This window comes from Branchiostoma belcheri, unplaced genomic scaffold (genome assembly GCF_001625305.1).
Source record: "Branchiostoma belcheri isolate BF01 breed outbred unplaced genomic scaffold, Haploidv18h27 scaffold205, whole genome shotgun sequence".
Lineage (NCBI taxonomy): Eukaryota > Metazoa > Chordata > Leptocardii > Amphioxiformes > Branchiostomatidae > Branchiostoma > Branchiostoma belcheri.
This window is the reverse complement of record NW_017803547.1, coordinates 154339-178904: the sequence shown is the minus strand read 5'-3', so window position 1 is coordinate 178904 and position 24566 is coordinate 154339. Positions and strand designations below refer to the sequence as shown.

General features: G+C 41.0%; 2 protein-coding genes across 4 annotated transcripts in view; both read left to right on the top strand.

The window, feature by feature from the left end:
* The window catches only part of LOC109469499 (importin-13-like), a 37563-nt gene extending 31498 nt beyond the window's left edge, over positions 1 to 6065 (top strand). Inside the window, exon 31 of the mRNA XM_019768021.1 lies at positions 5863 to 6065. Coding sequence (XP_019623580.1) covers positions 5863 to 5971 — 109 coding nt within the window. The 3' untranslated portion in view covers positions 5972 to 6065. The remainder of the gene's footprint in view (positions 1 to 5862) is intronic.
* A 4211-nt stretch (positions 6066 to 10276) lies between these two features.
* LOC109469505 overlaps positions 10277 to 24566 on the top strand; it is a 29511-nt gene continuing 15221 nt past the window's right edge. Inside the window, exons 1-20 of one of the 3 annotated variants that reach the window (XM_019768026.1) lie at positions 10277 to 10410; positions 10950 to 10991; positions 12993 to 13114; positions 13571 to 13729; positions 14159 to 14293; positions 14815 to 14973; positions 15630 to 15843; positions 16468 to 16748; positions 17298 to 17528; positions 17840 to 17965; positions 18460 to 18654; positions 19043 to 19189; positions 19600 to 19794; positions 20315 to 20599; positions 20979 to 21370; positions 21618 to 21735; positions 22112 to 22341; positions 22789 to 23062; positions 23475 to 23731; positions 24175 to 24331. In XM_019768026.1, the coding sequence (XP_019623585.1) occupies positions 10365 to 10410; positions 10950 to 10991; positions 12993 to 13114; positions 13571 to 13729; positions 14159 to 14293; positions 14815 to 14973; positions 15630 to 15843; positions 16468 to 16748; positions 17298 to 17528; positions 17840 to 17965; positions 18460 to 18654; positions 19043 to 19189; positions 19600 to 19794; positions 20315 to 20599; positions 20979 to 21370; positions 21618 to 21735; positions 22112 to 22341; positions 22789 to 23062; positions 23475 to 23731; positions 24175 to 24331 (3765 nt within the window). In that variant the 5' untranslated portion in view covers positions 10277 to 10364. Of the gene's footprint in view, positions 10411 to 10949; positions 10992 to 12992; positions 13115 to 13570; positions 13730 to 14158; positions 14294 to 14814; positions 14974 to 15629; positions 15844 to 15923; positions 15959 to 16051; positions 16082 to 16467; positions 16749 to 17297; positions 17529 to 17839; positions 17966 to 18459; positions 18655 to 19042; positions 19190 to 19599; positions 19795 to 20314; positions 20600 to 20978; positions 21371 to 21617; positions 21736 to 22111; positions 22342 to 22788; positions 23063 to 23474; positions 23732 to 24174; positions 24332 to 24566 lie in introns of those variants that run through there. The other 2 variants (XM_019768027.1, XM_019768028.1) reach the window with 2 other exon arrangements.

The window sequence follows — 24566 nt, the reverse complement described above, 5'->3', positions numbered from 1 at the left end:
GGAGCGACTGTGGGAGCCCCGGCATACAAGTAGGATGGTACCCAGGCTAAGCAGTAAAGGGACAAGTTGCTTAACTAGCTACATGACAAGTCCCTTTATTTTTTGGTACCGCAAATAACTAGCCTACGATACAAGATCAACCATTTTCTGTAATCATTCTTGTCAGGTTTCTACTCTTTTTCCCCCATTTTCTGAAGGCCTTCAAACATGGCACCCTTAAATTAAAAGGTGACAGACATTGACATTCCAAAGTCAAAGTGGCCGATCAGTTACATAAAGCCTGATGCAACAGTTACTTTAGAATTTCTGCTCTGTCACACTTGTGTAAGGCTACAACCTTCGAGAACTTTCACATGTACCTTTGAAAATTTGCAAGACACTGCATAATGATCATTCCAAAGTCAAAGTGACAGCGTTATATAAATTTGGCTGATGCAACTTTAGAATTTATGCTCCCCACATTCTTGTGTAAGGCTTCAACCTTCCAGAAGTTTCACATGTACATTGTACAACTACAAACCCTGCATGTGTCAAGCCCTGATTGGTCCAGAGTAAAAGTCATGGCGTCATGCTGATAATTTATCGACTTGAAGCATCGGGGTCGCTTGTTTTGTCCATTTTGGTTATTTGCCATCTTGATAAGGTAAATGCTGTGTGGTATAACAAGTGGAAACTTCCATTCTTCTGTAACCATTTCGCGGCCACGTTGTTGACACGCGTGTAAACGTTACCACGCTAGAAACACGTGCCGTCTTTCCACAGTCCAACGTACAGCCATGGATTGATATTGTTAAACATCAGTCCCCAGAAGTAGGTTAAGGTGTAAGGTGAACACAAAAGTTAACATAATTGTAGGTAATCTCCAAGCAGATCCCTCTCGGTGGCAAAAAGACTGTATCAAATTGGCCAGGCAGTATCCATTAGCTAGAGAAGGTCGCCGGCCACCGACTGTTGGTGGGGGTAGCGACAAAAAAAAAAAGACAGCCATATATAAAAAGCTAACGATCATTCCCCCACAACCTCTGCTTGGAGAGTAAATTGTAGGATGCAATTTTTTTTGTTTAAGATGACTGGTAGACTGTTTAGAGAAAAGTTTTCAGTCAACATAAAAAGTTATAGCAATTTCTACAGTAGTTTTCATAGGATAATATATTGTTTATTGTTAACTATTTTCGGATGAATTTGTGCTGTGGTTTGTGTTCTACCATTTTGTTTGCTTTGGAATAGCAGTAAACCACATCAGTAACATTGGCACCTGTTTTGTACACTAAGTACAAGCTGCATAAGACCAGACTGTAAAGTTTGGGGTTCACTCACAATAGGAAGAACCCCTACTCTTATTGATAAGTGCGGTGGGCTCTCCTCAAACACGGGACCTCTGGCTTAACGCTGTATCCAAGAAAATATTGCCAACCTAAGTTATGTTGAACTTCTCATTTTCACAAAGTGAGGAAATAGGTACAAATTACCAAAGAACAAAACATTAGGGCCTGCTACAGATTCGAACCTAGAACCTCCAGATGCTTATAGTCAACACTTCTCACCATAAGACCATTTTCCTACCACTTTTCAACCTTTCCATTGACACGTGTGATAGCAGTAGATTGTACAAATTTTTGTAGACTTGCTAGATGATGCAAGTCAAAGGCAATGTCAGCCAAGTTGAACTCAATGTTCATTTTTTTCTAAAAATATGCATGTTTCCATCATGCAATCGTTTTTCGCCCACGCTACAGACACGTGAGGCATCCGTACCTTGCACGGAACACTCGTTCTCTGTTCGTAGTCCAAGGGCGCGCTGACCTTCAGTGTACAATAGATGACCTCTACATTGAGAAAGTTCCGCCCAATCACTATGAAGAAGTTCACTTATTATCCATCACAATATCATGTTAGTGAATTATTGAACAAATAAGAGTAATACTATATCATAATTTTTTTTCAAGTTCCAACAATTTCAAGTTCTTCTCACACAATTTGCATTTTTGTATACTTGATGATCTTTATTTTCGTTTTTTTTAAGTAAGAAAAACAGAATCTTTTATTTAGGCTCTTACAAGAAAACCTGTTACATGTCTTGAAGAGAAATAAGGTAATGCCTTCAAACCTAAGTGGCTTTCAACCTAGCCAGCTGCAGCCAGTATGTGGTACATTAAAAAACACGCTGACTATAGAATTTTCGTTCAATTTATCTCTTTTGTTAAATCAATATGTCAAGTTGCGGCTGTTACATGTACAGTGTGCAAAAAGTGAAGTCATCCTTACTAAGCAGAATCGTACCATAAATTTCAAATATATCAAAATGATATGGATCAGCCTTTATGGTAACGACTGTTGCTCTGAATAGCTAGCCTCCGTAGCAGGCTTATAGAACTGGGGGTTTGGTGGTCTTCGGCTGTTTTCTTATTAATATTAGCCAAAAACGGGGGTAATTCAACCATTATGCAATCAGAAAATAGCACATAAAAGCTCCCAAAGACCATGAAGACCCCCCAAACCCCCAGTTTTTGGCATGCTATGGAGGCTAGCTGATAGCCCACTCAGTTTGCGTAGCGCTCTTTACTGTGTCAACCATTGAGTAAACGAGATAGCGATGACACTCAAACACTGGGCAGCGATAACTGTCGGTCTCTCCATTGTGCTGTAGGAATCAGGAAAGGTGTTTACGTGCTGAAGACCATCAGTGCTTGTCGTGTACGTGACAAAGTGACCATCTCTCACACAAAGTACTATGAAGGTTGTTCACCCCAAGAATTATTCTCAGTTCTTTTTATGGCCCTGCAAGGTTCATTGAAAAACGAAAGATGTAGCATTGCTTGCAATTACCGAGAGAAATAAGTTTAAGGTTTTTCATAATATAGTATCGTAGGCTGTCTCCTATTCTAAAAATAAGCCTTGACAAAATTGATGTTACATTCTACATGTACAGTCCCCAACTTTTCCCCAAGTATTGTCCAAATTATCTTGATGTGTTCTCAACTTGTATAGGCAAAATGAACAAGCCATGGTGTATAAAAACGTATTTTTTTACATCTACAAACAACTTGGCAATGCATACAGCATAATAAATGACAACTGCATGTATGTTCAACTTGCCATTTTCAGTACCCCCCTTAAAATTTTCAAATTTTGTACAACCCAGAAAAAAATTAAGCATATACGGTATACATGTACCTGTAATGTTTATTGAGTGTTGCTGTGTTGAGTTACTTAGTGTCAGAACCACCTGTCAGCACTATGGACACACCTGTCGTGTGTCTCACCTGAGAGAAAACAGCAGGTGGGGCAGTCAGAAACACCTGCTGGGGGGACAGAACTCACAAAGGTCTCCCACACCTGAACAAAATTATTACTTTTACACTTCCACATACACACCTAGAGAATAGGCAATACTGTATGGAAATTCTGCCTTAATTTCCCTTCATGATAGTTTCTGTCAATTCTGACACATTCATTCATGATAGACTTTACTGCACAACAATTGTAGTGACAATAAATACTATGAAGCTAATGTAGCTTACAAAGACTTAAGTGTAGTATGGGATGATAATGTGCTTTTACTGAATCATTGTCTCAATCAAAAGTTGACACAATGTTTCCTCAAGTAGCCCTGTACAGCTTTGAAGATCTTAAGACAGATGTAAAGAAATTATTATAATAGCAGAAAAATCCAAGACAACCTTTTACTTCTTGTGATTTGAGAGTTACCAGTAGCATCACTTAACGTCCGTACAAAAGGACGCTGACCTGGATCCATCTTGTAATGTCTGCTTGCATCGTACGATCGCCGTGATCGTTTGTTTTACCGGAAGAAACATTAACTAGTGTTTGAGGAAAGATTACTCAGTGTAGAGCTATGTTATCAGTGCTCAGACTTGGTAATTTGTGGCTGGAAATTCAATATAACCAACCATTGAGGTTAATTTCTGGTCCGGATGAAATTCCGCCTTTTGATATGACCCGTAAAGCTGTTTTTCAGTAGCCTCCACAGCAGGCTTATAGAACTGGGGGTTTGTTCGTCTGATTGTTTTCTGATTAGCCCAGTTCTAAAAACGGGGGTAATTCAACCAGGCCGGCTATGTTGTCTATATGCAATCAGAAAATAGCACATAAAAGCTCCCAAAGACCATGAAGACCCCCAAAACCCCCAGTTTTTGGCATGCTATGGAGGCTAGTTTTTCAGGACATATACTACTGAATTCTTGTTAACTTGAAGCTAAAAAATGATGGAGCTCTGCAAATCCATGCCAGGATGAACTTGCTATAAGGCCATGTTTATTTGATTATATGGATGACATCCTCCGGGAGCCCCAAAACTGATGCATGCGTGCGAATAAAAAAAACGTTTTGCAAAAAAAAAAAGTTCTTTTCATTATGAAATCTACGTGGTCATGAGGGTTGAGCAAATGGCACAGAATATGGTTTGGCGAATAATGTAGTCTTCAAGTTCATTTCTTTACAATTTCGTCTTTTTCGTTTGATTTTGGCATTCTACAACATTGGTATAGTTTTTTTTTTTTTGGTAACTTACGGTATATTTTTGCTCATTTTGCAACTGTTTTGTACGATTTACAGTATGGTTGAAAACCTTTTTTTTTTGGAAACGGCTGAAAATTCATGCGCGCGTGGATGTCATCCATATAATCAAATCAACATGGCCTAATTGTCAACCAAAAAATGTAGGTAATAACTGTATTAGCCCTGTGGTGAGTGTAACCACTGTCTCAACAGTGTACAGGGAACAGCTATTAGGCAGCCGCTATTAGTGGCCATGTCATGATTGGTCGGTAAACTTCAGGGTTTACTCACCAAACTGTGTGGGCAAACAACAAGGCTGGAGCTTATCCTGTGGGAGACTGGGTAATATAACATCTGCTGGGTACATGTACAATGTAACACACAGGTACAGAATGGGGTTGAAATTTAACCGTCACATGTGCAGTTTCAAACTTTAAGTTAGATGATGACTTGTATGGAAGAGATGCTGTTTGACTCAGGGTTTATTCAACAAACTGTGTGGGCAAACAGCAAGGCTGGAGCTTATCCTGTGGGAGACACAGTAATATAACATCTGTTAGGCAAAACACACAGGTACACACTCAGGTAGAAAATGAAGAAAATAATGAAGAAATGGATGGGTGGATGAATTTTATCGCTCAACAATTGTACAAAGGGGTAGTAATGGTTTTTGTACAAAGACATACCGTAATACACCATCTATTAGGTACAATATATCACATATATGCTATATGGAATGGAGTTGAAATTTAACAGTAACACTTGCAGTTTCAAAGTTAGCTTCGTGCTTTAAATGAAAGAGAAACAGTAACAGTTTGATATCTAGTGAGAAAAACATTTACAGGGTAAGGAATAACTTATGGGCCACATTATTTTACAACAGGTGGGGTTTTCTCATCTCCCCATGTGAACAGGTGTCTATTCACTCATACACTCTCTTTATCTAGTGTAACGTGTAGCTTTAGTAGTTCAAACAACTTTCATCTTTTCAAAGTAACTAACAATGTGTGACATACCAGCCTTATGCAGTGCAACTCTCTGTCACCTAGTACATTTTGGATTTAATAAAGGAGTGTGTTTCTATCTCCTTAGAGAGCATGTGAACAAGATGAGGGAGACCTTAGTCTTTTCATGACTGTCAACAAGTTTTTTTAAAGACATGTTTCTTCCCCCTCAGGGAGCATGTGAACAAGCGTAAGATGAAGACAGTGAATTCTGAAGGAAGCTAAGAAGTCCTAAAGACACATTTCTTCCTACTTAGAGAGCATTAGAGTAAGATGAAGGTGTTAGTCTTCTTAAAGATGGTCAACAACTTTCTCAAAGACATTTTTTGTTTCACCCCAGGGAGCGAGTGAACAAGAGAAAGATGAAGGAGACAGTGAAGGAGTTCTCCCTGCTGTGCCGGGGTCTGTACGGGACTGAGTACGCGGCGGAGACGGAGTTCGAGCTATGACAGTGGGTCTGTGCAAACGCAGAGTCGGACTGAGACAGGGACAGGCTGGGCTTAGATAGCCTCCACCAGATCAACATAACAACTCACTCACAAAATCACTCCCCCTCTCTTTCTCTTTCTCTCTCTCATCTCTCTCTTCTCTTTCTCCCTCTCTTTCTCCATCTCTTGCTCTCTCCCTCTCTCTCTCCCTCTCTCTTTCTCCATCTCTTGCTCTCTCTCTCTCCACCTTTCTCTCTCTCTGTCTCTCAGGCCCATAGCCACAGGCAGACTGTCTAAGAGCGTGGGTTAAAAAAAACAGTAAAATGTGGCCAAATAAGGAGCTAGATTGACCACTGTAGGGTTTCTTTTTCCCATAGAGTTAAGGGGAAATGTATCCCTAACTGCATGTTCACTCTCCTGGTCTCCTGGCCTTATTACACACCAAATTCTACTATGCATAACACCTTAGGGGTTTAGGATAGTAACCGTATAGCCTGGTGGAGTCTATGTCTAAGCTAAGGCAGTCTCCAAGTAGATGTAAGGATCCAATTCACTCCCAAAGTGTAATGCAGGTTTTTGCAACATTTAGAAGTATTGCATTTTTTAAAAGGATTTGCATCCTCCTATATCTTAAACATATGAATGTGCAATTCACTAATTAGAATGAGATTGCAAAAACTTGTGTATGATACTTGACTGAGTTGGATCTTCACATCATCTATTTGGAGATTAAAAAATCTGTGGGCTAATCCATTCTACAGGCACTCAGTGCCTCCCCCGTGTTTGAAAAATGGAACGGCCCAGGTCCACATGTATGTGAAGTATGTAAGTGTCAAACTGTGGGTCGTTTTGATGTTGTCATGGCAACAGCCATTCCTGGCTGCTGATTGGTGGACTGTGAGGAGGTGCAGTCCTCTGAATGTCTGTTTTTGCACAAAACAATAAAACTCAATAAAACACAATAAAATCTTTAAAAATAGTCAAAAGAAAAAGAGGGAACACTGAAGTACAAGCCTTTGTGAGTTGTGTTTGGACTTGAACTTGTTCCAGAAACTGTAGACGCTTCTCAGATACCTGTTTTTGCACAGCAAGTCTTCACCTAAAAACCAAGTGAAATTCTCCTATATCAAGGTCACACCAAACCACTGTCCTCTTGTAGTAGGCCTGTGCTCTTCAGCTTGAACTTGTACATGGTCCCAAAGCTCAAAATACAAGGCCACACAATACAACTTTCTTTAACTTCTAAGTCAATATTTGAAACACAACCTAAACCTGCACCAGGCTTTCTCCCTATTATTTCCACACCAATTTGGTTTGTGGACATTTTAACTTAAAAGATAATTTCGTCAGGGTACCATCCTCTGTTTGCTGACCTTCTATAATAATTTGGATGTGGCCTACGTAAAGAGATGCCTAAAACCATCAAAAATTTGGTGTGGCTTTTTTTAGAGTTGATAACACTGTAGCAATCAGTGAAATCAAATGTAGCAGTCATTTATAACCGACCACTCAAATGAAAATAAAACCAAGGCCAGGAAGTTTTTATATATCATTCCCCCATCTACCCACAGATTTTATATTATCAACACTTTTGGATGAATTCAAAATAGTCAATCTGAAGACTGTTAGTATGTAGTTGTAGAGACTTCTTAAACATGTAAGAATGGAGCTGAGGTCTTATAAAATAAACATAGTCAGGGCAGTAGGAGCTTTTTAAAAGCAGTTCACAATTGTTTTCAGACTATTCAAAAATCAAATGTGACAAAATACTGTAGCCATAATAATTGTATCTGAAATGTTATCGTTGATACCTTACATATGTTACTGTTAGCTCAAAGCTATTGGTTAGAACTAGAACGATAGTACAAACATATGCAGCATATCTTGGAAGCTGTTAGACCAAACTTCGTTTTTGTCGTTTTATGTGCAACAGTTAAGTCTTCAAGCAGATACGAGGAGCAATTATACCTTCTTAAAGTTCTGTTAGTAAGAAGGCAGGACAATGAGAAAACATGACATACCCTCCTCGTATCTGCTTGTATATGTTTTTAGGCCCTAAAAGGGATATATTAATATTAATCATAATACCGTGATCATATCTATAACCCTGTATATTATTACATGTTTAAGGTAAAACAGGGTACATTCCTAATGATATCAGCAATAATTAGGTTTTAAATAGACTGGCTTTTTTTCTCAAAGAAAATCTACATAAAAACTACATCATTTAGTAGAAGCTTCTTGTAAAGAAACAAGTCCTTTTTTTTTCCTGCCAACAGTTTGATAAGAAGACCTTGGCTGTGTATAGGAAAACTGTAATATCATCTGATCAGTTCATAGATACTTCTGTATAATGTGCCATTTCAAGTGAAGCTAAGAAATCTTAAACATACACTTAAGAGTTATCAGGTTGTCAAGTACTGTTTAATAAATCAGTCTTAGGGAAATTGTCTTCACACTTGAAACAACGTCTTTAGTTTAAGTCTTTCAACAAAGGAGGGTTTTAAATTACAACTTTCTTGTTATAATCATATTATGTCAAAGAAATTCCAATCATAATTGAGAACCAAAAAGTTAAGAGTCAGAGTAAAGATTTTACAATGATGAAATAAAAATGTTTTAGAAATAAAGCTGAGTAAGCTGAACCAGACTGTCGCGTTTTTGTTTGTTCCGTCCCAATAACTTCAGAGGAAAGTCAAATAAGTTGTTTTTACTTTCTTCATATTAGAATGAAACAGACCGCTCAAGGAATATCATAGGAGAAGAACAATTTTTCACAAACGTCCAAATGGAGTTCTTTGACTTAACCAACAATACTTAACACAAGTTACCGACAATGCTGTATATAAGTGACATAAAACTTAGTTTGCGTTACGTGTCAGTAAAACTCATTCAGACTCATCTGGGAACTTCTTCCTAGAGAGACCTGTTTTGTAACTACAGAAGTGTCCTGTAACTGTCTAACTAACACGTTATTTATTAACTTTGTGGACGATTCTGTGGTACGTATCTGCGACCTACTATCTCCAAGCCTGTTTTATGCGCGTTTTGCGGTATTTTGGACGTCTCACTTTCTTGTAGTCCGCGATTTTCTCTCCAGTCGCTGTCCTTACAAAACAGGTGGCTAGAAAGTTGAACAAAACGCTGAAAAACACGTGTAAACTAAAAGCAAGCTGCACCCTACATCTGCTTTGAGATAACCTGCAATACGCAACAGCGGGGTTCGGCCGGTAAAACATGTTCTATAAAACTTGCGCATCGTTTTCCAAAAGTCACAAATTGTTTTACAACTTTTAAGAACGCAGTAGAAACTTCCATATTGATTGTTCTTAGATGTTTTGCCCGTTTCGTTGCAGCTACGCAACCGCATTAACTTCCTTATCTAACAAAAAGAAAAGTTTGCGGCCACGGCAAAAAAAAAAAAGATTATGTAAACGTACGTGAAAATCAATGATTCTCCCAGATCGACATCGTAAACTTTGTTCACGCCACGCTCCACAACCTTTTCTAATCGCGATGTTTGTTTAAAATCACGTCGTGTTGATTCAACTATCACGCAGCTAACGCGTGGTCCGGCCGGCGAAAACTTACTACCCAGCGAGTTAATACGTCACTTAAGAGGGTTTCCCCCGATCGGTCAGCGAAAAAAAAAGATCGTGTTACCCCTGTTCACGTGAACACTTGGCGCTGATTGGTCCAAAGTGACGTATAGGTCATGATACACAGGCACGTTTACTCCATGTGCGCTTTTCAACGGCTCAAGTTGACGTTCCGCTAAAAAGTTTGAAATAGTCCCAAAGGTGATCGCGTTGAGTATTTCTGTATTAAAAGCAGATTTTGTGCTAAAGTTTGCAAGAAAATCGCTTCCGTAGCTTCCCTGTGTAAACTTTGGCACTCTGAACAACATGTTTTCACCTGATTTCGAAAATACCTGTTACCTATTATTTGCGCACGGACGAAAAACAACTGATCACGCCACGGGTCATCGCACTCGCCCTAAACTCAAGGTTAGAGGGGGGTTCGGACCAAAACCTGATCTTTTAATTCCACATTTTCACCCAATTTTGCTTCAATTAGTTAGGGTGCGTTGTTTAATAGTGGTGAATTACGTTATTACGTTACCATGGTAACGGAAACGAAGAGAAAATGTTGAAAAAAATTTACATCATTTTGAAGACACCCCCTCTATCGGAATGGACCCGTCCGTTGTTTGTTCCTCTTCGCCCTATTATCTCCCTGAGCGATCTCGTCTCTGATTGGCTGACGGGGAGAAAATGTGATGTGCGATGCAGAATCGGGAAGATATAAAAGGAGCGGCGAATCCCGAAGTTCTCATCTTTCTGATCAACCAGCGAAAAGGTACTGCGTACCGTACTACCAAGCAAAGTCTTGAAACAGACGAAGAAGAACCAAGATGAAGCTTCTTATCGTTTGCCTGCTTGTTGCAGGAACACTGGCTGGTGAGTGTCTTCATCCTTAGTTATTCTTCTTAATTGTGCAGATTTAAACCTTTCAATGTCTTTTATTGTGATTTCTTTGTCTTTAGTCTGATCAGATGGCAACGTGCGTCCACTCTCTTCTTAGTCGTTGTGGTTCTTTGTTCTTGTACATTTTCTGGTAGCGCCTCTATGCTCTAGTCTTAGCTCATAGCTCTAAAATCCCTAGTGCTAGCTCATAGCTGGTACAATTTAACTCCTGCCAATTATAAACCATTATGAAATGCTGTTAAACATTTTGCATCATCTTTGAGCATTTGCTAGTCTTTATGTAAAGCTTTATTTCTGTATCGGTCCTATCTTTAAACGTAAGAGAGTGTGTGTACTGCTGTAATACATTGTTCCTACGCCGATAGTTCTTTTAAGAATGAAGCAACATCTGCTAAAGCTACATGTACCAATAGAGATTGCGGTCTTATTCTAAAGCGTTCATTCATTCGAAGACGATACTTGAGTTATGAGACGACAGAGGCGTAACATACTTCTTTCTTCTCCTTCCACAGTGCCAGTCAAGAAGAGCAAGCAAGACATCTTCAAGTGTGAAGGTGAGACATCCCTGTTTTTCTTTCTCCGCTTCTTAAGTTACTTAAGGTTGTTTTTCGCGGAGCCCCGAAGGTTGTTTGTCCGAAATCAGAACGTTCCACTCCCGAGTGGGGGTGGGAAGGTCGGTACGCTGGAACAGCTGTTTTATCGTCAGCTAGGCGCCGGACTTTGGAAAACAGGAAGAAGTTACCCGTACAGGACAAGAAAGGGTTTCTTGCAGTCAAAAAGAGTTTTTACAGTAGAGAGGATGTTAGAAATCTGTCAGCTGCTTTAGCTATTCCATGAGTTGAGTGTGGAGAACATTTTACAAGTGGTAGTGCGAAGATACATACGTCCGATCGCAATTTGAGTTCAGATGGCGATATTTGAGCTTGCAAGAACGTTGTTTTATTTTTCTAACTCTTCGGCGATTTTGTTAGAAGTGGCTTACATAGGTCCTTCCGTTCCTAGTTAGAATATGGCCATGGGCGATGACGACAACCTTAGAAGCAATATGAAGAGCATATTTAAAGCCTAGGTCCTGAGCTGGGTACGCTGTAACATTTTAATATAGGCTAAAATTCCGACTTCGTAAACTAGAAAAAAAGTGCGTGACCGTCCTTTCTTAACGCCCAGTTCCTTCACCTCCTAACTCCGAGTCAGTCACCTTCCAGAAACCTCCGCCGACTCACCTTGACTTGCCCTGAACCTTTGTCCCTTTTTACACCCTTAAGTGGGGTTCTGAACTTAAGAACTTTAAACCCCCGCGTTGCATCATCGTTTCGCTAGCGATGTTGGGTAAATTTGCTCTCCATTCAGGCGTTTTAATCTTGTTTGCCACATAACGGTTCTCGAGCATGTAGCAAACGTGCTGACTGGGCATCGAACGCCGCTCAGCCAATCAGAGACGCCGTACCGTATCTATCGTTCGCTACAATGGCTTATATGCTAATGAGCTCCGTGTGTAAATAAGGTAACATATGGAAGTGCTGATTTGGCAAATCTGCCCGGAGACTAGCGGACTCGGTTAGCGGTAAACAAGTCTGACGTAACGCTTCAGCTCGGGAAAAACAAGTTTGACTGACAGGAGGCAGGTTGTTTTTCTGAGAGGCTGGCATGCTGATCCGACATTCCTAACTGACTTCCCTGGACAATTCTTCCAAATAAATCAAGACTTGCGACAGTTTAATAACCTTAAGAACTTGATAATACAATCAGTGAATAAATTCTCCGGCTTTAGATTTTACTGAAAGCTCGACGCATGGGACAATCGGCTTTCTTTTCTTCGTGTTGCGATTTTTAGTAGGCGGTGAAGCAGTGCCGTTTGGAAAAACAATTTTAGAAACGCGAAATCAAATGAGAATCTTTTCATAGATTTCCAACTTGATGGCTCTTTTTATTTCTTTGGGCAACATTTTTTAGCGATCGACATTTTCAAATCCTGTTTTTTCCCCAGTTGAGTTAGGCAAGTTTTACAGATGTTCGTGATTTGTTACCTGCGTTTGACCTACTGACTTCGTCCGGTGGAAGGGAAAAACATGACGCAACCTACTTGCTGCAGTTCGGAATTGCTCCGCTAGGTAGCGCTTGTGTATCGCTTAGTTAGGCAAAAGTTTCTCAAAACTTTGTGAAAGGCTGATTGGATGTGAGATATTACGAGGGGGCATTTTGAAAGCACAGTTAAGTCTTTATAGCTGTTTGTTTTTTCCCTACAATGCTTTCTTTTTCTTTCCTATTTCAATAGCTAACCTCAGATTTGATACTGATAAATATTTTAAAGCAAGTTTCTCCTGATTTTGTTATTTTTCCTAATTGACTTGTTTCTCCTGTTTTTTTTAAAATCTGTTAATAAAAATATTTCTTTCTTTCCTTCTTTATCTATCTTATAATTTTTGTCCTTACAGAAGAGAGAAATCGCTTTAAGGAAGGAGTAAGGTACAGCTACATTTGTACAAGTTTCTCCTGTATTATTTGGTTAAAAAAATATTTAATATGTTTGTTTCTTTATTTGTTTGTCCTTACAGAGCAGAGAAATCGCTTTAAGGAAGGAGTGAGGTACAGCTACAAGTACGAAGGCGAGGTGAGCAGTGGAATTGTGGGGCTGTCTGAGGACCGCACCGGACTCAAGCTCAAGTGTAATGTCCAGGTAAGTACGGAAACACTGTTTAATGTTACTTGTACATACTGTTATAATGATGTTTTATTTTGTTTTTTACTGTAGTTGAATTTTTACTGTAAAGTTTGGCACAATTAAGCTGTGGCTACAAAGCCAATCTACTGTGGACCCAATTTGTTCATTTTTGTTTGTTTATTGTTTATTGGCATTTTCCACAAAGTGAAAGGGAGGGCAAAACAGGTGCATACACACCTTTACAAGTTGCCCTCCCCTTTTAAAAAAACACATGTACAACAACAACAACAAAAACAGTTTGTTTTGGGCCCTTCCAAACGCCATCATGTCATCGGACTTACTGTTGAGGGGGTGATATCTGAGACACAAAGTCAAATCAACAAAATAGACATGTATGGCTACCATTTCAGATAGAAAAAAATTATATGTCCCCATACCTTAACGATAAACCAATCACTACTCCTACTCCAGGTCGAGGTCCCCGAATCCTGCGAGCTGCTGCTCCGTACGGAGGGCTGTGTTCTGGAGGAGATGGTTCGCCCGGAGAAGTACCAGAAGGCGCCCAACTCCCGCCAGTTCTCCATCGCCATGTCTGAGCGCCCGCTCTACTTCCGCATGACCCGCGGAGAGGTACGTCAGGCTTTGTTGCTGTTTTAATTTATCATAATCTTTATAAAATCGGCCTGAAAAAGTCTTTTGGTTTGGGTTTTTACCATAATCTTCACAAAAACAGCAGAAAAAAGTTTAGTGTTCTTCATAACAACTCCTTTTCACCCACAATATTTGACTGATCGCTAGTTTAACAAATTTCATAGACCCGGGATGATTTTCGTTAAGTTTTGCTGTCTTTTAACTTGCATTGTTGCATCATGTATCATATTCTGATAACAGCATCAAGAGTTGAACAACTTCAATTAATTTGATTCACTCAAGCATTTCATTACCGTATTATAGTTCACAAAAAGTCAATGCAACTCTTAGAAAAGTACAAAATCCTTATGCAATCACTGCTGGCGTATTGACTTGTTTACTAATGTTTGTTTGTTTGTTTGTTTACAGGTGTACGGAGTCTACCCCAGCGTGGATGAGCCCATCCAGATCCTGAACATCAAGAAGGGCATCCTGTCCTCCCTGCAGGTTCAGCAGGTTCAGGAGCCCGAGAGGGTTCACCAGTCCAGGAACACCACCGTCAACGTAAGCGGATTAGACTTGTCTTTTTTCTGAGAAATACGTCTTTAAGTCTAATCTTGCTTCTGAAAAATGTGCCTTGAAGACATTAGCATTGCTTCCTTTACAATCTAATCCCCAGGAGACCCAAATTCTAAATTAAAATAGTAATGTAGAGAAGTGTAAAACAAGTTGAATTTCTTTTCTTAGTCTGCTTTTTTTCCAGAGAAATGCAATTCTTTAAGACTTTGGCACTGTTCCACTAGGTTTCCCTTTAATTTTGATACTTTGACATCATTTTTTTTAATAACAAAAGATAACATAAATTTTGACATTTTAAACTTTGACATCATTTGCGGAACCAAAAAAATGTAGAAGTGTAAGAAAAAGTTAAAATAGTTTATTAACGGCCGATAGAGCACTTTTGTCTAGTATAATTAACTAGCTTTCACATTCTTTAAACGTAAAAAAAGTAATAGAGTAAGACTCAAAGTTTGACATCTGCAATGTCTTTAAGACTTATATCCTCTGCCCTCCCCCCTCCTCAGGTTACTGACATCCACGGCAACTGCTCTGCCAACTACACCGTGTACAAGATGAAGCAGGGACGCACCGTTTACAACGTCAGCAGGGACCTCAGCAACTGCACCCGCCCCAACAAGACCATCACTGAACTGTCCCCTCTGTCTCTCCTCAAGAACATCAGCGTAAGTAGTCATTACTGGAGAGTCCCTTGTGAAGTTGATGAAAACTGTAATAATTTTGGCATGAACTTCTGAAACCACTTCTCGTCAATTTGAAGAAATTGGTTGTTACAAACAGTAGTTTTGGCCTGAATTCTTGAAATGGTCCCATATTCCATTGATGAAACTTCTTGGATCCCTTCTACTTTTAGTTGCTTTCAAAATTCATGTTGTTGAAATGTAACCCATTTGTCAACAAAGATACTGAGAAACAAAGAAACAAAGAAAATCTTGATCTTCCAAATGGCTTTTAAGAATTTTCTGTTTATTTTATATCTATATTCTACAATACAGTACATGTAACATCCGTGTCCATAATATCACCAGGGTCCATAATATCGCCACCTTGAGAAATAGTGTGCTTAAAGATATTTTTACTGCAACATACCCTAGGTATGTACATTTCAGGTGTGCAGGAGTGCATACCAAAAGTACATGTATGTTGCAGTAGAAATATCTTAAAGCCCACTATTTCTCAAGGTGGCGATATTATGGACCCTGGTGATATTATGGACACGGATGTTAGATGTTAGTAAATGCAGGGTCTGAAATGTGTTGAAATTTTGATGACGTTTTTACAGCTTGAAAGTGACTTATTCATCTTTTTTTCCCCCGAACAGCGCCAGGTGGAGACCAACCTGAACTCCACCCAGAACTGCAGTTACGAGATTGACCGTAAGGGGCAGATCCGCGAGGTTTACTGCCTGGAGCAGTACACGGTCCTGCCTCTCTCCTCCAACCAGAGCCGCACGGGCGTGCAGACCAACATCACCGTCGTGCTCAAGAAGGGATCCACCGAGACCATGAACAGCAAGAAGATCGACACCTCTCTGGGTAAGGAAATACGGATTCTGAATCTTTAACCACTTTGCTGTACTGCACAACTTAGAAAAGTATTCAAAGTTACTTACTGAGACCATGAACAGCAAGAAGATCGACACCTCTCTGGGTAAGGAAATACTGAATCTTTAACTTTAACTTTTAACAGCTTTGCTGAACCTACTATAGACCATTTAGACTTTAAAGTTACCCACTGAGACTATGAATAGCAAGAAGATCGACACCTCTCTGGGTGAGGAAAAATGCCTCTAAAGCTTTCAAACGTTTATCACTACTAGAGACATTCAAAGTCACTCCTGACAGTGTGTATCTTAGAAATACAGGATGTCTTCTAGCTTTATGTATACCAAATTTCTCTTTTCCTTTGAGTTAGTTATTACTAGACCCATTATAAATGCACACTTATGCTTTCTTATGCTAAGTTGAAGTTGAAGTTGAAGTTTCTATTCCTTTCAGCAGATGGTTAGTCAGTGCTAGCTCCTTTAAATTCAACATTTTCGTCTTCTCTTAACATGAATTACACTGACCATGGTGAGACACAAGTGTACAAGAAAATCTCACTATTTTTTATTCTATGATTTAATCTAAACCATGTCATTTTCCTTCTGTTTTCCTCAGAGGGCCGCCGTGTGTGCAACCTGACCTACGAGTTTGAGAACATTACCGTTCCATCCAACACCTCCATCAACACCACCCTGGACATCCTGCTGCAGCTGGTCAACACCACCAAGAACACCACCCAGCTCAACTCCACCGTGCTGTTCGACCGCTTCGTGGCCTCCCTGCGCAGCCTGAAGAACGAGAGCCTGTTCCAGCTGTTCCCTGTCGTCTACCAGAACCAGACCGGAAACTTCTCCTGCAACGCCACCCAGCAGATCGCTCGCGACTACTTCGTCCAGGTACAGAACATGCTCCCTCAAGCACAACTTGTACCAAAGATGTTTAAATTTCCTTTCACAGCAATACATTGACAGCACGTTGTTAGATTCTAAATGTAGTATATTGTTACCAACTGTACATGTAGGTTGTGAATTTGATATCAAAGAGTTGAAGAAAAGTAGCTACTGCTTTGAATTCTCTGCTTTGCAATCAACATTTAAGAGAGGGTTTAGGAGTCGAACACATGCCTTCTCTTAGTCTTCTCTCATAACTTACCTTGAGAAGTTACTTGAGAATCCCTCAGTGTTAGAAGCATAGGCTATCTGCCTGTTGCAACACCCTCTTCTCACTCCTGGTATTTCCTCTTGTCCCAATGGTTATCCAGTCTTGTTTTGAAAATGTTCACACTTTCAGCACTTGCTACACTGTTGGCTAAGGAATTCCACAGCATTGGAAGGAACTTTAACTAACTTAAAACTATTTAAAATTCATTTTGTAGGCCCTGCCTCAGTGCGGCTCCGTGCCCTGTTATTTACCTGTTATTAACCTGCCCTCCTGAATTCCCCCAGGCCCTGCCCCAGTGCGGCTCCGTGCCCTGCATCTCCCTCATCAGCCACGCCATCATGAACGGGACCATCAACGGCACGACCTCCGACCTGCTGATGTACAGCCTGGCCTTCATCACCGAGCCAACCCTGCCAATCATCAACCAGACCCTGAAGGTTGCTCTCCTGAACCGTACCCGCCCAGCCCTGCTGTCCCTGTCCACCCAGATCTACAACTTCTACCAGAAGAACCAGGTGGGTTTTGGAATCTCATAGTTTCCATAGCTACTGGTCTGCTACAGAGTGATACAGACTTTTCTAAATGCATTTTACTGTAATCTGTGTTTCAAACGCAGCAAGTTTTGTTTATTTTATTGCACGGTTTTGTCAGATGGGGCATTTAAAAAATAGTCTTGAATGGTTAAGAGACGAATTAAATGTCGTTAATCTTTTAAGTTTCTTTAAAATGTTTGTCAGTTTTGTAAATCACAACTGTTACTCATGCTTGACTATGGAATCTTTTTGTTCATCCATCCATCCACTCATTCACTCACTCCATTCTGCAGACTGCCCGTGAGGTGCGTGAGGTCCCCCAGGTTATCCGTGAGTCCATGGACATGCTGCTGAACACCATCAGCTTCGACTGCTCTCCCCTCACAAACATGGCCAACAACCCCCGCGTCGCCATCCAGGTTCGCTTTGGTTTACTCACATCTCCAGTAGTGAATAGTCTTCACTACTCTTCCCGGAGTCCATTAATACAAAGTAATACAAATCATAACAACAGATAGAATATATGTAAAAGTAAAATTATCAACCGAATTAATAGAAGACTAACATACATGTAAACTGAACTGAAAATCACAATAATCATTAATGATCACGAAAGAAAGGACCTTTTTGAAGAGGCCAACAAATTCTATCCTTTGGAGTAAGTTCTTCGTGTTTGTTTCTTTACAGACAAAAAGAAAACTAGTCTCCTCTTAACATCACAAAACCCACACATTATAGAAAAAGTGGGGTCATTCATCTCCCATATGCATTGTCTTGGAAAAGTTAAACCCAATAAGATAGTCGCATACTATTTATTGTTATCCATTGTCCATCCTTTATTTTCATGTTGAACTTGCAATTAGCCTACACGCAAGAACTTGCAATTAACTGTTAATTACTAATCCGTCTCCAGGAGCAGGAGGACATCCTGATCGCCCTGCGTGCCATCGGCAACATGGGCTTCCCCGTCCAGAAGCTCGACAAGGAGCTGCGTAAGGACTTCCGTATCGTGCCCACTCTGATCCGCTGTGCCAAGAACCCCATCGTCCCCCGCAACATCTCCCTCGCCGCCATCCAGGCCGTCCGCCGCATGGAGTTCACTCCTGAGGTACGTTTGTTTGTTTGTTTCTTTATATTGCATAATATTATATAAGACATACAAAGACTTAAAGGATTGCAGAAAATGTGTGGTGAAGCATTTCAAATAACAAATTCGCTGTTAAATGAATCAAGCTACTAGAAAAAATCTCTAAAGAGACAGGCAGACATTTAGTCTAAGGTAGTGTCCACTATCGTTCATCAGTGACTTCAAGCATCAGTTTGAAGTGTAGACTCACCAGAAAACAATGACTTTGTTAATCTTTTTACCACTTTACAGAGTCGAACCCAATCAATTTTTAGATATTTTCTGACGTAGAATTGTACCCACCATTGTCTTCTGTGCTCTTCAAGCATTAATTTGAAAGAATCTGACGATATTTTCCCTCCCCCCTTAGGTCCGTGAGGAGCTGACTAAGATCGTGACCGAGGCCGAGCACGACGTTGAGCAGCGCATCGCCGCTTACATCATGCTGATGAAGAACGTGACCAAGCCTGACCTGGTCCAGATCCTCCGCATCCTGCAGGTCGAGCAGGTCAACCAGGTGGGTACCGCGTGTTTCAACGGTCTTTCAGTGATCTCTGAGGTCTTACAGTGGTTTCCTACTAGTAGGTCATTCAGCAGTCTCTTAGTAATCTCCAGGCCTTTCAGTAATCTTGTAGGTCTTTCGGTCATCTCGTAGGTGTTTCAGTGACCTCCTAGATCTTACAGAGATCTTCAAGGCTTTTCTTAATCAGTGTAGTGGTTAGTGACCCTTTCTTTGGATCATACAGTTTAGGGCGTAAATCCTTAATGTACACTGATCCTTGTACTTGTAAAAAAGCTTGGGGAATTTCATCTGTTCATAGCATCTATCTGTCTTCTTTGTAATGACCTGAGTAGAAGAATACCTCTTCAGTGAGCTAAACTGGGTTAAGATCACTTTCTCACATTCCCTTTTTTTCTCCCCCCCAGGTGCGTTCCTTCATCTCCTCCCACCAGCAGAACATCCTGCGCTCGGAGGAGCCGGTGGTCCAGCCGCTGAGGAAGCTGGTAGAGGAGACTCTGCGTGAGGAGAGGATCACCCTGCCTGAGCAGGAGGATGAAGCCATGAAGTTCAGCAAGAACTACCAGTACAGCCAGGAGATGTACGTCCCTTACACCAACATCGTGAGTACTCGTTTATTTTTTTTTCTATTTTCTTTAAATTCAACTAGACTCTAACATTGCAGACAGAGACTATACAATGTTTGGCTAAATCACATACAATGTATCTGTAACATGACAACTGCAGCAAAGTGTAGATGAAAAGTTTAACAGAGAGCTTGAAAGAAAACTGACTCTGATTTTAGCTCTACGGTATCTATCATCAGTTAAAGTTTTGTATACCAAAAGATTCAGAATGGCAATGCTGTACAATCTCTCTAATAGTCAGGGATTGAATTGCAAGGAGCCTACAATTGAAGGGTCTATAATGACACCTTTTCAGTGGTCTTAGTCACCTCAATACAAAAACGATGCAAATTTAATTCCTTGTTTCTCAGACACAATTTCTGGATGAAAACAATGCAAAAGAAAGAAACCTGAATCTGTAAAGTGATTGTGCTTTGCTTTAAGTTCCATGTTGCTTTTGAGCTACATTTGTTGGTTAAAATTGTCTTCTAATGACTTTATCCTTTCCCTCCCCCAGTCTTGGATCAACCGCCTGCGCACCAATGTGATCTACCACCACGAGAGCCCGCTGCCTCGCCAGATCGCCTTCAACTACACCCTGGAGGCCCTGGGCATGCCCGTCAACCTGTTCGACCTCACCTTCGACATGGAGGGGCTCGAGACCGTCATCGAGACCGTCTTCGGCCAGAAGGGCTACTACCCCGACGAGACCCTGAAGACCGTTCTGAAGAAGAAGCAGCAGCCCAAGAAGTCTTCCCTGGCCAACAACGTCTTGGAGACTCTTGAGACCATGCACAAGGAGGTTTGTTCGTTTGTTTGTTTGGCAAATTAGCCTGCAGGCTGCTTATCATTTAGGCCTTGAAGGAAGAAGTCCTTTTAGGATTAGACAAAATACATAACAAAGATACATTTTACATTCAGTTAAAAGGCACATACACAAGAGTGAGAGCAGATCTATGGTTCATGTCTGTTCAATGATTTCGGTCATTTTCATTTCTGATTTCTGAAAAAAAAAGACTCTTTTATGCCAAATGGTTTATTCATCTGACATTGGAGTAAAATACTCTTTTTATTCAGTGACTTACCAACCAACATGAAGCCTGTGGACGATTTAATTGGATTAGATATTACTAAGTAAACCAGATGAAATTATTCATGGCATTTCTGAATTCTGTTTCCAGGTGCGTCAGGAGCGTGCCTACCCCCAGGTGTCCTCCACCCTGCGTATCCTTGGCAACGAGTTCGGCTTCGTCACCCTGGAGCAGCTGAAGAACGCCACCATCGGCACCCAGAACCCCGTCAAGTTCCTGGACACCCTGAACCGCGGAATCCAGAAGAACTTCACCGCGGCCTGGAAGTTCGTGGAGGCGCGCTACACCCTGCCCACCATCATGGGTCTGCCCCTGAACATCAGCACCAACGGGACCCTGGTCGCTCGCGCCGCCGTCAACGTCACCGCCGATCTGAAGAAGATCTTCACCCAGCCCCGCACCGCCTACGTGAAGACCCAGGTTACCCCCAGCGCCACTGTGAGCATCGTGTCCCGCATGGTCGTCGACTGCCCCCTGTACAGGTGAGAATGAGATTTATTTTATTGGTTCAGCTGTAAAAAGACAGTCAGAGTTGCCTAACTACACTGTAGTTACAAGACTATTTTAAAGGGCTAACCCTGGGGACAAGGACAACAAGCTACATATGATAAGGACAGGACATTAGAATCAAAGTGGGAACTGTTCAGACATTGGTAGGTAGAAATTTTAATGATTGTCAACGAAGGTGTTTGAACATCCATCTCAAGCTCCTTCTCTCCCTCTCTCTAGCTCCGTTGGTCTGCAGATGAACGACACCCTGTACCACTCCTCCAACATCTCCGCTAACGTCACCCTGAAGAACGGCGAGCTCAGCTTCCACCTCAACAACACCGTCGGCCCCGTGCAGGTAATATTAAAATGAATATTCATCCATACACATTTGTAACATTATAACTGTGTTGAAATAAATAAAAAACTCAAGTTTGTAAATTTAAACAATGTAAAACGGGACATTCCCAGTGGCTAGGGTTGTCTCCCTAGGTTTGTTTTAGAAGTGTCAGAACATTCTCAGAGCATTCAAACATTTAATTTAGAACATTAAAGCATTTGAACATTAAAATTTAGAGCATTAAAACATCAAAACATTTAATGTAGAACATTAGAACATGTAGAATATTAGAACATTTCCTTTAGAACATTCCATTTAGAACAATAGAACATTTAGAACATTCCATGTAGAACATTAGAACACTCACAAGTATATCACATTACGCCCCCTCTAGGTGATGAACTACAGCCGGGAGATCTACCTCATCCGTCCCCGTGAGAACCTGACTGAGATCCGCGTGCCCAGGACCAACTCCACCTCCTTCAAGAACTGCACCAACACCACCAACGTGCTCGGCGTGGAGCTCTGCTTCTCCGGCGAGATCGTCAACGGAACCTACCGCAACGTCTCTCACCTGGTCGGCCCCGTCAAGAGCCTCAACATCACCATCGTCCCCACCGACAAGTAAGCAACCAAAAATCCTCACATTTTGTTTTATCAAAAGTTTTGTTTCTTCTGTTGCATGATGGACTGAACCAAATTCAGCAGCTTTTATGTTGAAGACACATGTTCTGACTTCAAGATTTTGCCAAGCTTTGAAGTAATCCGCAAGCTTCTGATCAATAAGTCTGAAATCAACATTTATGGTAAATTTCCAGGAACTTCATTAATGACCATATATGGCAAATTTCCAGCAACCTGATCATAAATTTCCAGGAACCTTAATTTTGACAATATATGGTAAATTTCCAGGAACCTTAATTTTGACCATATATGGTAATTTTCCGGGAACTTCATTTCATTGATGACCATATATGGTAAATTTCCAGGAACTTAACTTCATTGATGACCATATATGGTAAATTTCGAGGAAATTATTATACTTAATGACCATATATGGTAACTTTCCAGGAACCTGACCACCTACTCTGTGGCCATGAAGTACGAGCAGCTGAAGCAGCGTGTTCAGCAGCAGGAGAAGCCCCGCAAGCAGCTCTGGCGCACCAAGTACAGCAACGATCCCTCCAAGTTCAACTTCATCGAGTCCCTGCGCGTGAACTTCTCCGCCCCCGGGCAGAACTACACCCGCAACGTGACCTCCCTGTTCCAGATCAACCGCAACACCACCGAGCTGCTCTGGAACATCACCGTCCCTGAGGTTCAGAACGTCACCGTCTGGGCTAAGGTGGGCAGCTCAAAGACTTGCTTCTTGGAATAGGTCTATGCCAGAGTTTTATGGACAATGGAAAAAGTTCTGAATCGATTTTCAGTTTGTGTTTATTGGTTGAAAGCACATGACAGAAGTCAGCAATAGCAGTATTTGGGAAAGATTCTGTATGAAAATCGAGTACTTGTTAAAAGAGTTTTAGGACAACAATAATGAAAGAAGTTATGAATTGGTTTTCAGTTTGGGTTATTGGTAAGAAATCCTCAACATGTGCAAAAATGTCTTACGATATTGTTGAAAACAACTATAACTGTTGGCTTGTTCCTAATTTGTTCTCAGTATGTATTGTAGCTTTCTTGGTGTCAGAGCACTAAATATTTTTCAATTCGATCTAAAATTTCAATTTCTTCATTTCTCCCCCTCCCCCCAGATTGCCAACGAGTCCCAGTGGTGGAACAAGACCATGAACTACACCATGTTGGTGAACGTGACCTACGCCCCTGAGAAGAACCTGACCCTGGAGTGGCGCTACCTCAACGTCACCTGCAACAAGACCCAGACCCAGAACTACACCATGCTGGCCAACCTCACCGTCTCCAACATGACCTACGCCTGGTCCTCCTCCGTCAACCGTACCCTCAACTCTACCGGCAACTTCACCGCCAACGTCAACGTCACCTACTACTGGTGAGTTTGGGCAGGGAAACTGTTTTATAGACTTCTATAGCCAGTAATATGGCTTGAACAATTCAGATAATGTGACTGTGTTTCTTCCTTTGAAAATGCCAAACATTAGCCTTTTTCAACTTTCATAGTCCTGTCAAATATCATCACCAGTGCTGTAATAGTTCAGATAAATTTTATGTATTTTTTGCCTTTGAAAAATCTACAATTACCTTTAGCTTTTTATAATACTACAGTAACTGTAGTGCATAGTTCTGATAAAAAATGACAAATATTTGATTTAACTTCAATGGAATAACAATCTTTTATAGTGTGGCTTGGCAGATAGTTTGGTTAGACAGAAAACCATGATTCTATAAAACCATAGCAAAAGAAAAAGATTTGCAACTAGCATTATGATTCTCTGAGCCTTTTTTTAACAGTCTTTTTTAATTTCCTTCCCCCAGGGACCCCCAGACCCCCATCCTGGACTGGCTGAAGCCTGAGTACAAGGTGAAGCCTGAGAACATCTCTGTCCTGGCCCTGAAGTACGCCTACCTCAACAAGACCACCGTCAACGAGACTGTCTGGGAGACACAGATGAACCTCACCTACCCCTTCCAGGTAAGATTGGACGCTTTGGCTGTCTCAAAAGCTCACACACCTTCAAATTAGCTCTAAAACAGAGTGGATAGGACCTATACCTCCCCTGCACAGAATATACAAATGTACCTCGGACACAACATGCTTTTAAAGCCCATGGTTGTCTCAGAAGAAGCTCACCCACCATGTAGAAAAATTAGCTAGGCATTGCTGTTGAACAAAGAAAGAAAAAAAGGAAACCAAATACATTGTATAA